This window comes from Xylocopa sonorina, chromosome 1 (genome assembly GCF_050948175.1).
Source record: "Xylocopa sonorina isolate GNS202 chromosome 1, iyXylSono1_principal, whole genome shotgun sequence".
NCBI lineage: Eukaryota > Metazoa > Arthropoda > Insecta > Hymenoptera > Apidae > Xylocopa > Xylocopa sonorina.
Window position 1 is genome coordinate 14,949,021 of NC_135193.1, and position 12,309 is coordinate 14,961,329.

At 45.9% G+C, this 12,309-nt stretch overlaps 1 protein-coding gene across 1 annotated transcript; it reads left to right on the top strand.

The window, feature by feature from the left end:
* The first annotated feature begins 10,333 nt into the window (after positions 1-10,333).
* Positions 10,334-11,824, top strand: Odd (odd skipped). Its single transcript, XM_076894983.1, has 2 exons — positions 10,334-10,856; positions 11,397-11,824. The coding sequence occupies exons 1-2, from the start codon at positions 10,357-10,359 to the stop codon at positions 11,749-11,751; spliced, it is 855 nt and encodes a 284-aa protein (XP_076751098.1). The 5' UTR covers positions 10,334-10,356; the 3' UTR covers positions 11,752-11,824.
* Positions 11,825-12,309: the final 485 nt, after the last annotated feature.

Genomic DNA, 12,309 nt, shown 5'->3' on the forward strand with positions numbered 1-12,309 from the left:
GCGCCTGTAAAATGTTTCTGCAATAAACTAATAAAAATTAATCATCTTGTAACGCGTCGTTTGTCTGTCGCGGCGAGAAGAAGCGAGGTGAAGACTGCGATAATGACGATCGAGGGACAAACGAGTCGCACTTCTGCTTTGGTTGTTCTTTTTAACTTCTTACTTGGCGATTGCGGGTGGTAATTCTTGTCTGCAAAGATGGAAGAATTGTTGATAGATATCATTGTTTAGTATTTTTGATTGTTTGTAGTTTATAGTTACTCTTCGATTAACTTTCCTTCGTTCTTTCTTGTAATACGTAGGAGGACGCCAAGGTTCTATCTACTGCAAATATTGCTGACTTCTTTACGAAATATTTATTTTAGGCTTAATGCGGTTTACAGGTATGAAGAAATTCGTCTGCAGCAAAAAATCACATTTTTTTTCTAACAGTCGAGCGAACTTTATCGCTGAAAAGATTATCAATTCGATACGCAGAGACCAATGGTAATAATTGAATGAATAAAAACGTTTTGTAATTCGCAGCCTTTTCAGATCTTATTAGACGCTAGGGTAAATTATTTGGTGCCACTTTCTTATCGCTTCCTCTCTCTCCCTTTCCCCGGGTCGATTTTATCTTTTTCCTTTAAGCCAACCACAAGTTGATTCGATCAGCGAGATTGTACTCGATTGGTCTTCGTTCTTTTGTACGACAAGGAAAGCGTGCAAATAGGCACGCCTGTCGTTCCCAGTTTTATTGAACTCCTTGTATACGTCACTGCCCTCGTAGTGGAACCTAAATTTATCGACCAATGTCACTTGCAATTGAAACGTGTAACAGCCTCTGTTAAAGATCGACGACAGAATTATTTCAACCCTTAATTAAGTACGCTCAACTCCTGAAGCTCCCGTAATCTTTCGAAATCGCCAATTCTCGTCCCAAAAAATCATAGAGAACCAAACCATTATCGTATAAAATCGCCACGTAGCTCGATTGTTTCGTTTCGAACATTCGTTTGAGAACAATCTTTACACGGTTGATAACGCCGATCGTATAATTGCCCATTTTATGGCCCCTCTGATAATAAAACAACTTCGACGTGTTCCTCGTTATTGTCTCGATGCGTCAACGTGGTCGAGCGAGTACGTTCTGAAAATTGTATCGCAATACTTTACTACTGGAATCACAAGAGGAAGCCTTCAGCTAAGTATTTTTCTTCTAAACAAGAACAAAATGACTGTCAAAGCATCCATCTTGCCCCAAACGTAAGAGCCACAAATCGAATCGCCTCAGACGCGAAACGCGACGAGAAGAATCGAGAAAACGAGCGAGAACAACCCTCGCGACCTGGTTTCAAGCGACGCGCGGGCGTCCTCCGCGTCGATCCTCCGCCGCGCGTACATTCCGTGTCTAATTTTTTCGCGGGACGGCTCGTGTGGCGAACGCGGCGTGACCTCGAACTTCTTCCCGGTTGCACCCCCGCTGGAAACGCGGCGGAATTTATACGATCCAATATCTGCCGGCACAATACATATATCACGGGGAGTTCGAAGCAGAGGCGGACCGGCTGGTGTGCGCGCGTGCACCCTCCGCTGGCTGGTGTGGGTGCACACGTAGAGAAATGACACGCGAGAGCATAAAGCGGCTTTGCGCCGATAGCGGCGTCCTTTGATGTGCCTTCGTTCCAACTACCTCCGGCATAAAATCGTGAAACACACCGGCTAGGTGTCGTACGTCGTGCCGCGCCAGCAATGATCGCTTGCTTACCTTTAGACCTCGCCCCCACTTGCCGCTACGATTTCGCGGCTGCTCTTCTCCGTCTACGCGATCGCCGCGAACCACCCACGATTTTCGTTCCCCGCATTCTTCGAGCGAGGCTGGTACCAGCGAGCTGGTACGCGATGATCATTCGCAGCCAAGAGGGAAGAATAGCGCACCCGTACAAGCTTATCTATCGAAGGATAATACGTGGATTCTCTTCGAGAGCTTATTTTTTGCATCTTGGATGTGGATTAGGGGAGTGCGTTGGTTTAAGACGTAGATACGATGTATAAGAGAGAGAGGAAATGTTGTTAATCGAATATTGAACATTTCCGAATTCGCTTCCCTCGAATGGAACGATAAAGACTTTATCGTGGGTATATTGATCGACGTGAAAAAAAAGGCGAACTATCAGCCGCGGTAATCGCAAGTAACGCGGTCACGTCGCGTCGGTAGTTGGCGATTTTCAAGTAAAGAAACGAAAGTCTAAATAAAACTGATATCGTTACGGTAGCACGGATGCACGATCGGTGAATCAGCGGTGGACGCGATAACGGGCGATAAACGGTGTCACCCGATATCGATAGCGAATTTAATGACGAGGGCGTGGTGTCCCGGTCGAATCGGAGCTGCCGTTTTAATCGTTCGTCGAAGAGATCGAAAGACGGAAATGTGGACGCGTGAAAAGAATCGAACGACGAGAAAGGCGAGGGATTTGTCGTTTGGCGGCGACGTTCAATATGGCGGCGTAATTACGCGGACGTAAACTTTGGCGTCGGCCAACGCGATAATTCACAGTGTTGCAGACACGCAGCTCTTCTTAAGAGAAACAAACTCCCTTGATTGGCCACGGTGCGAACCGTTGGAGGAATATTAATTTTATCGTTTCATTCGTGAGGATACGCAGAAGCGCGGTCTCATTAACATGGCGTAGACTGGCGTGGCTCCAGAGGGTGAGGGTAAACGCAAGTATTTGGAAAAGAAATCAGCGAGAATGCACAAGCGTGCTCTGATAAACTATTCTACAATCAATCGCAAAGATTATATACCACTTTCTATGAAAAGCTATTTAGAAAAGATTGGGAGTCACTTTCCAGAGCGTCCGTTGATGTCATCAGCTTGATACACTTTTACTCGAGGTGCTTCAGTTTACAAGTGTCCCGCCTACAGGAAGCTTTTCTTGATATACTTACCTAAATATAGGTTATCTGTTTATTCAAGTATATATCGAGAACTGGATTATCGTCGTTGAAAGTATGAAGCATTCGTGAGTTGGATCATCGAACGTGCTTCTCGATGTAGATTTTTAATGAATCCCAAAAGCGTGGCTACAGGACAGAAATTGGATAGCAACTCGTTGAGAACGACCCAAAGAGAGAGACAGAGTTACGTTTTTCCTTTATCGTTGGCGAAGATTGGGCGAAGTCCTCGCGCACAATGGCGCTCGTTCGAGTAGGCACCAAAAGTCTCGAAAGGGCGACAGTCGCGCGTCGTGTCGCGGCCGTGGCTGTTACATACGTGACATCGCACGAAGTGGCCACACAGGCATTATCTGAACGGGGCATATGACACCCTGCGGCCGATGAGAGCAGAAGCAGTGGGCATCTGTTCTGCTATTGAGACTAAGCAGACGATATCGGCCAGTAAACGTCTCGAACGAGAAACAGAGGGGGAGAGAGGGCGCATGGCGAGAGGAGAGTTCGTTTGACAGGTCTTTGGGTGTCGTGTGAAGTTCGAGAAAAATTATTACCCCGTGCCCGGGGCTTATCTGTGTAACAGTTTCGCTTCCATCGATGTAGCTTCTTCTTGTGTTTGGAATTCGTCGATAAGAGGGTGCTCCTTCGACGACGGAGTTAGCTGTTTACTGTTTTTTAAGTAATCTGAACGCGAAGCCTTCGATCTGCCTTATTTTGTCGCTTAAGATCAACCCTTACAATTTATTCCTTCATTTTCTTTTCCGCTGGGGGTGTTTTTCAGTGTAACACTGTTGCGAACACTTTTCGTCGCTGTTCGTGCAGTTCTGAGATTTCGCAACGATCCTGACGCCTCGGTAGGTAGTTTAGGTAAAATTAGAATAACTTTCTCGGATATTCAAAGCGATCGACGGGTGAACGGTAGTCGTGAAAAGGGTTCTGGATCTCAAGGACGCTCCGAACCCTTCCTTCGTGCACGGTAAACTTGTAATTTCTCAGTAAAGAGACCAAGTTGCCAGGATAACCCTATGACGACCGCCTCGTGGAGAGAAGAAGACCGAATCCGCCGCTTGAGGGTATACACTCGGACTCATTCCCTTCCGTAGCTTCAGGGCCTCGTCGTAAAGCTTAATGGCGCCCAATAAACGCCAACTGACCCAATTTTTCCGGGGTCAGGTATCTCTGCCCTGATTGTTTTTCCGGAAGCAGGAAAATTTGCCTGCGACTAACCGTTAAACTTCATCGTTCAGGGTCGTACGCTACGATTTATCGGTGTTTTCTAATTAAATACCAACTTGACGCACCTCTTTATCAAGCTCTCATTTTTGACGACAATAAAAATTTCAAGAAAAAATTTGCAAAAAATAAAAAACAATCATTTTCCAGAATAAAATTCTAAAAAATCTAATCGTTGAAGAAGAGATCAATCGACTCGCGTGCGTCAACTATTTGGGAAACAGCGTGTCTCGAGGCGAAGTTAGAGCGTTGGCGAGGCATTTCGTGAGGCAACTTTTATTTTCCACGGCTAGTGCAATAACACGCGAAAGCGCGGACAACCCGTGGCAATATTTTGAGCAGGATGGCAGCTTCGCTGGCGTGGGCTTACGGTAGGATGCTAGGTAGGACGGGTTTTTACTCCGTAATCCGCAAACAATGGTTTATGCATTTATGTTTATTATTTTTACGACTCTACAGTAGGGGTAACGGGCTCCCTAACGAAACTGTTTCGTCGGAGCAATTTTAATATCGGCACCTTTTACCGGCCGATCTTGTTGCTGGCACGAGTGTCGTCGTCAGGGCCGTATTTTCCCCAGGGAGATTCGAGGACGTTTTTTCATTTCCTTGCTTAACTGTACAACATAAAAAACACACCAGTTACGTATTACTGAATATATTTACTACATCGCTTATATAATTCGTATAATTAGTATTAGTAATGGGTCAAGAAAGGACCACAGTGACTTCGTGAACTAAGAAATATATTACATACTTAATAAGGGTTTTCATTTAGTAAATTTTTTTATAAAAAAAAATTTTTTTTTGTAAAAAAATACTAAAAATATCGACAAAAAAATGCCTATTAAATACCAATTAAAAATCCCGTTGAAGCCTACGCGAGAACCATTTTGACTTCCAGAGAATACCTGAGCAATATTCGACCCAGAGACCCAGAAGCATTCTTTCCTCGAGGAAAAAAAAAAGGGGGAACGCCGTACCTCTACTCTTTCCGCGCGTCGTTCAGCAATAAAATCATAAAACGTTTGATATTGTAACCCCACTAAGGCTTCAAAGCAGTCGCTGCGGCTCGTGCCGCACCCGCTTCCTGTTCAGGACTTCCCTCGAAGTCGACGATTCGAAGAGCGCGCGAAATGAGAGAGAAAGAGCATAAAAAAAAACGAAATTTGTAAAAAAACTGGAAAGAAGTCAAGCGAAACGACAGGCGAAAGAGAGGAGGAGAAAAAAACTGGGGAAGAAAATGTATGCGCGCGACGTGGAAAGGGAACCTCGTGGGTTGGCGGTGGAAAATGACACGAAGGATTTCCGGGGCGACCTAGACAAATTTGATTTTGCACGGCGAGCCGCGTTGATTTTCATGGAAACTCCGCCGCTAAGACAATATCCAATATTTTACGGGCAAACATCACTTTCGAGGTTTCTCCTCTGGCGGGGAATCCCCCGCTTGTGTGAAACGGTGCCAATCCGTTCACGACACGTACTGATTCGACCAGGGATTTACCTCAGGTCAGCTGTGCGAGAGCTTCGCGCGGCGATTAACAGAATTTTTACACGGATTTCGCCACGATGTATTGCTCTGCTGCGAGTTGAGAGGATTTGTGGCGAACTGGCTGACTTAACGCTTAACGGAAACCTAGGTGGAGGGTTTAAAAGGGGTCTCTAGGGGTGATCGATGGTAGCACTTCTGTGACTGGTCCCGTTTTATGGAGAGTATTTACAATTGAAATATCGAAAGATTTTGGAGAATTATTTTCTTATAATTTACAACTCCACCCGGTGCAATAATTCAAAATATAATTATTGGACGTTTCAAGCTTACAATTAAAGACGACGGCACAAGTGGCTCGAAACGGTGTCTAGCTCTGTCGTTTTCCCGAAGTGCTTGACAAATTGCACCGTTCAGTGTCCTCTGGGTGTCCGCGTGGCCCACGTGTGGTCCAAATAAATTACGAGACAATCCCCGTTTAATTAGTGTGAGCAGTACAAGGATCGTTACCAGCGGAAAAGAAATCTGCAGACAAGCAGGCTGGCATTCGGAAAGAGCGCGCGGTTGTCCCTTTTTTTCGTGTTTCACTGGTAACTCGATTCCCGCGGCGCAGGACATCTGCGTGCGCTTGGGACTCGAAGGAGAAGAAGAAGAAGAAGGAGGAGGAATTTAAAAATGTTCCGTGTTCCTGTTACTCGAGCCCCACTTAAATAACCCAAAGATAAGGATCCTTTCTGATCTTTCAATTATTATGTAATCGCGTAAATTACCAAACGCAACGGATAATAACTGTTTGTAAATCGTCCCCATTACACAGGGTGCTTTCCTTTAGCTTTTAGTTCGAATGATTTTCACTAAATAAAAAGTATTTATGATCAAACTGTTTCTCTTTAGGAAAAGAACTTCGCTGTGCTTCGAAGGAGGAAAAAAAATGGTGGAAGATAGAAAAGAGAGATAGAAAATCGAGAAACGACGCGAGAACGTTCTGCCGTTTACATCGTCCGAGATAAACCTCTCTCGTCTACCGCCAGAACGGTGATTAGCTTCGAAAGTTATATTACAAACAGTCTGTCATCCCCTGGCGTAGATAGGTACTCGAACGGTTCGAGTGTTTTTCTTCAGCCTCGAGAAGAAGCTGCGAAGAGGAGAAGGACGAAGCGTCACTTGGAGCCGCGTGTACGAGGAGTCACGCAGTCTGTTCGACTCTTCAACGCGTCAGCCGAGCACTTATTACGTGTGGCTGAAATTTAAACGCGACAGAACTTCCGTCGCGATGTATATTTTCTTGCCTCGCGAGGGTCCGCGGCGGACGAATTTCGATTTATCGGCGGTTCCCAAACACGATATTGATTTCTTTAAGCTTCAGCGTCGCTAATCGAAATTTGTTATATCGAATGTCTGCCTCCGATTATAAGAGCAAACGTCGCAATTCCCACGAACCTCTTATCATTATCGGAATCGTTGCTTAACGTTATCTTCCTTCTGTAGAAGGCGAAGACAGACGAAGTTGGTAACCGAGCGAGAGGAAAAAGTCTCGTGGCTATCCCTCGAACAACAAAGCGTGAAAGCAACGGATGAAATTATTTTCTAAACGTCGATAACGAGAAACTAGGAGGAAAAATGAGGGGAAACTGATAGAAGATCTTCACCGAAGATAAGATAGAATAGCGATTTCTATAATGGCCGAACGTCTGTCGTTAATTATTCAAACGAGCGCAGCCAAAACGTTCAACCATTTTGTAATTTATTAGGTGACTTGTTTAACAATGAGTCGCGGAGATACGAGAGAACCGGCGAGAGAAGAGAGAAAGAGTAACGACGGCGACGGTACAAAGACGTTCAACGGATAACGGCCGCTTGGAAACGGGGGTGCAGAGGCAGGCAAGGGGATGTGTCTGGCTGATGGAGCTCGAAACTGAATTAACCATCCCCGCCCGAGGCCCGCGATCTCGTCGCAACCTCATCTCGGGGACCATTATATTTGTCTTTGTATGCTAAACATTTTGCGGAATTATACGAGAGGTAAGTTTCGAACGGTGTCCTTTGTTCGTATTCCTCCCTCTACAAAGCCCCCCCTTCGGTTTTGCCTGCACTCTATGCATCCGCGGGAAAACGTTTCGAACGCGAGGGTGCAGGTGGTTGCGCGCAATGCTCGCGTTGCATCGCCAAACGTTTCCACGCTAAATTGCTTCGAAATGTTTCTTTGATTTACCATAAAACTGTCTGAGAACAAGATATTTCTCGATTTGTGCTGCAGTCATTAAGATCGCAAAGGGGTCGAGGGTTGAAATTAATAAAAGAGGTATTGCAAAGAGGAAATTGAGTAATTTGAGGAGTTTTATGTTCTTTAGAGAAGTAGTGAATTGGAAATTAAGTTGATCGATGAAACAGCGTGGAAATTGTCGAATTTCTAGTTAGATCGGCACTGTGCACAATTGCGGCGGTGGCTACAAAGGGAGCGGGTCTCGAGGCAATTGTTGGACGTGCAAGCACCGTGGTGAGTGTGTACGCATGGCGAGATTCGTACTAATCTCGCGAATATGTCGTCGACGAGTTTCTCCGTCGGTGTCACGCTGTCTGCACCGTCATAAATCGATAAGCCGGTTTACCACGTATTCTTATCGATAACAGCACGCCGCCTACGATAGGACTACAGGCATCGCTGAATGTCGGCTTTCGTTCCTCCTTTGGCCAATATTGTATCGGCAAATTTGCCAACCGTCGTATCAAATTTGTACGAATTCGCGAGTTCCACGCGACTGTCTCGATCCTAGACGCTGGAAGAATTTAGCAAATCTACAGCGATAGCTTTCAATTTTTCATCGTTCACGTTTCACTTTCATGCCAATAAATTTATTTTATAGTCGCGTAAAAAAAAAAAAAAAGAACGCACGAGGGTTGTCGATTTTAAAACAAGTAGCTACGCTCGAACGCATGGAAAATTATGAACGCGCGATAACGTAATTTCGTTTCCAATCACGCGTGCAGCATTCCTCATCGCGGAAACGCGCTACCTCTCGTCCGCGTTTTCGCAGCATTTTAACCATCCACCAATCGCTGTAATCAATAACGACACTTTAGCGAAATATCGAAAAAAAAAAGCGTCCAGGAACTTTTAACGACGTTTATAGTCCAGCTTAGCGGTTGATAGGTGATAAGTGATTGGAAATTAAACTTGAATTTCAGAAATTGATACGGGATTCTTTGTTACCGATTGTTAACGCTGGCTATTGGAAGTGAATCAGTCGCGACTCGGAACTGTATTTTTAACCAGCGAATAATATAGAACCTGGAACACGATTTTGCTCTTATAATCAATTTGTGTATATTCATATCGTATTCTAATATCTTTTTATCTCCGCTTGTTTCCACGCTCATTTAGCGTTTTGGTAAAACATTTCAGCAATACGTGATATATCGTATAATTTTCGACCATGGCGTGCTGTATTTTTGGAACGATAAAACGATTAGATTAATTACTTAGATAAGAATTGTGCTGCTGTAATTGTCGAGAGATTAAATTCTCCGCGACTTTCTAGATAGGTGTTCAAGTGTGAAAATAGTAAAATTCCTTCAAGTTTCTCGAATCGTTCGCTACCGTGGAAGTACACCTGCATTATAGACATTGTAGCATAAGATTTGATATCAGACGAAAAGGTTTATCGAGTTTAAAGAAAAAAAAAAAAAAAAAAAAAAAAAAAAATGCAAGTATCACGTACAGTTTTATTTCTTACCTACCTGTGATCGATTAAATCCTTAATCCCTGGTGTAGCTCAGTGGCACACGCATACTTGCGTCGCACGAGAACACAGTACAATATTAACCCTTGGTGGTTGAAATTTCGTTCGTTTCAATCTGAAACGTACAGCTCGATGTTCATAAAAACTCAATTGACGAAATACTACGAAAACGAAATATAAGAGGAATAGGAACTCGAGCAGTCAGGGGCTATTAAAGGCGGTCGATCGAAAAGAGTATTTCCGTGAGCACGAACGAGGGGGTGGTCTGAAAACGGGAAAATAATGCTGGTAACGCAATAACAGGAATAGTAACGAGATCACGTGAGTAATTAAGGGTTAAAGTGCTCGCGATTACCGCGTGCCGGGGAGCCACCCCGGAGCGTAAAATCGGCAGCGCGAACCAGGCGCCCAGTGGCGGCGGTGTCTCTCCTCTTCAGTGGCGGGGGCGTCCGCGCGGGTGGACGAGCGTCGCGACGCCCGGAGGGGTCACCCTGACCCGGAAGCTCCGCCCCTGTGGAAGTCGAGCCGCCAACCGGCGTATCCAACGTTCAGGGCACGGTAGGAGGAGCCACCGTGTCCCCTTGGCGCCAGGTAACCGGCGATCCTGGAACCCCGACGATTGCCTGTTGGCATTTAGTACCGCGCCGACTCTCGAGGCTCTCTCGTAGTCTTCTTTTTTCACCGAGTTCAGAAACAGCACGGTGAGAGGAGGTCGAATCCATCCGTGTCGTCGCTTCCTCTTCTTCTTCTTCTTCTACGTACGCCATCCGCTGGGATACAGATGAGCCCTTTAAACGTTCCTCGCCGCCACGACTGATCGCGATCGACGCTGGATCGGACGTTCTCTTTCTTGGTGGATTCAGTGAAACAATAGCGATCGCGATACTGACGGAAAGTTGCCAGTAGGATTGTTTCTTTTATCGATACTTACTTGTGTGTGATCGTTCGTTCTCAACGAGCATGGAGACCAAGATGGAGCCGCTGACACCGCCGCATACACCGCCAACGTTGGACAGATCGATGCATCTGCAGCAACAACTGCAGATCACGTCGCCCAGGTGGATCAGGTCGCAACAGCTGGCCGGTAGATTCGGCCAGCAGCAACCAGCCGGGCAGAACGTCGGTTACCAGGCCGCGTTCCTTGATAATTGGCTGAGAGGTGCCGCCTTGTTGGCTGTCAGAGGTTGCTGCCCTCAGACAGCGTCCCCGCATCCTTATCACCACCAAGGTCATCAGGGACTGCACGCGACGCTTCCGGTTCCGCCTCCCGCCTCGTTCCTCACGAGGAGGCTGCCGGGTCAGAGACCGAAGAAGCAGTTCATATGCAAGTTCTGCAACAGGCAATTCACCAAGAGCTACAATCTGCTGATTCACGAGAGAACGCACACGGACGAGAGGCCGTACTCCTGTGACATCTGCGGGAAGGCGTTCCGCAGACAGGATCATCTGAGGGATCATCGGTGAGTCTCTCGATGGCGCATGCATCTTCGTGCCTGCCTTCGACTCTGATCGTTTTTCTCGCGTGTCCCGTTGTGTTTCCACGCTCGCGAGCTTAGAATAGAATCGGTATCGCGACGTCGAGGAAGGTGCTCTTTGGCTGCGCAATTTCATCTAACAGCTAGTTGACGTTGTCTGTTCCTCGCGTTGGTAGGTTTCGACGAAAAGAGATTTTTTTTTAAAAAGGAATTACACCGTCGCGTTACATCGTAAACGTTATATCATATCTAACTGGAAATACTTCAAATTCTAAACACGAATCGACCTTGGTTTAAGAACATCTGCCACTGCTTATCAATTCCTAGCAACTTATCTTCGAGCGGTAGACTTCAAACGAAACTCGAGATTCCATCGCGGTCGAGTGACGAATTTTAATAACAATCGGAATTAGTCATCGAATTGCTCGCGAATCCATTGTCCGCAATAATTTTCATTTTATCTACAAAAAAAAAAAGAGGAAAGGAGAATGACCATCAGAAAGACGATCGATTGGTCTGTTTCAGCTACATCCACAGCAAGGAGAAGCCTTTCAAGTGCGGCGAGTGCGGAAAAGGATTCTGCCAGAGCAGGACTCTGGCTGTCCACAAGATCCTGCACATGGACGAGTCGCCCCACAAGTGTCCCGTGTGCGCGAGAAGCTTCAATCAGAGGAGCAACCTGAAGACCCATCTCCTGACGCACGCAGACATGCCGCAAGATTTGAGAATCGAGGCACCAGTCACGCAGGAGACGAAGATCAACGCTTCAGCGACCGTCAGGCAGATGGCGGAGAGGGTGAGTGGTCTGATCCCGAACCAGAGGACCGCCACCACCACCCCTAAGTTGGGCTTCAGCATAGAGGACATCATGAGGCGTTAAACCGCGTCTCGTTCTCTATTCCTTCAATTTCTCTTCTCCTCTTCTCTCGCTGTCGAGCTTTTGTTCGTTTCGCGGGACGTTTCGTGCTTCGTTCGGACACGGAGATTAGACATTGATGTTTAGACGTTTGCTTTTGTAAATCGTTCTACCGAGACGGGAACTAGATTTTTAGGTATCGTCTCCGAACGAAGCACGTTCGTCTCGAATGTACATACTATACGCCGCGTTGTAAATATGGTTTCGCTTAAGTTATTCGGATTAACATTGTTCGTGTCGCGAGGAGGGAGGATCGTTCAAAGTTCATCTTCGTCTAATTGCCTTCTCCTTGCATTTAATCTGTAAATAGTCGTGTACTTATATTTAACTGTAAAATAGTAGGAAAATCGCTCGGAAACGTATCGTCGTTGAGTGTCACGGAAAACGGATCGTCGTCGTTGTTAAACCAACCCTCTACGCGCTTTGTGACATTCTGGCGGAGCCAGAAACTTACAGAAATTAACACGATCGTTTAGTCAACCCTCTATAACTTTGCATTTTGTAAAATTTCAAAGTCGATTA

Excerpts from the sequence above, each read along its gene's own strand:
- Odd (XM_076894983.1), top strand. The coding sequence starts at position 10,357 with ATGGAGACCAAGATGGAGCCGCTGACACCGCCGCATACACCGCCAACG. Across the intron at positions 10,857-11,396 it reads GATCATCTGAGGGATCATCG|CTACATCCACAGCAAGGAGA; the intron begins GTGAGTCTCTCG and ends GGTCTGTTTCAG.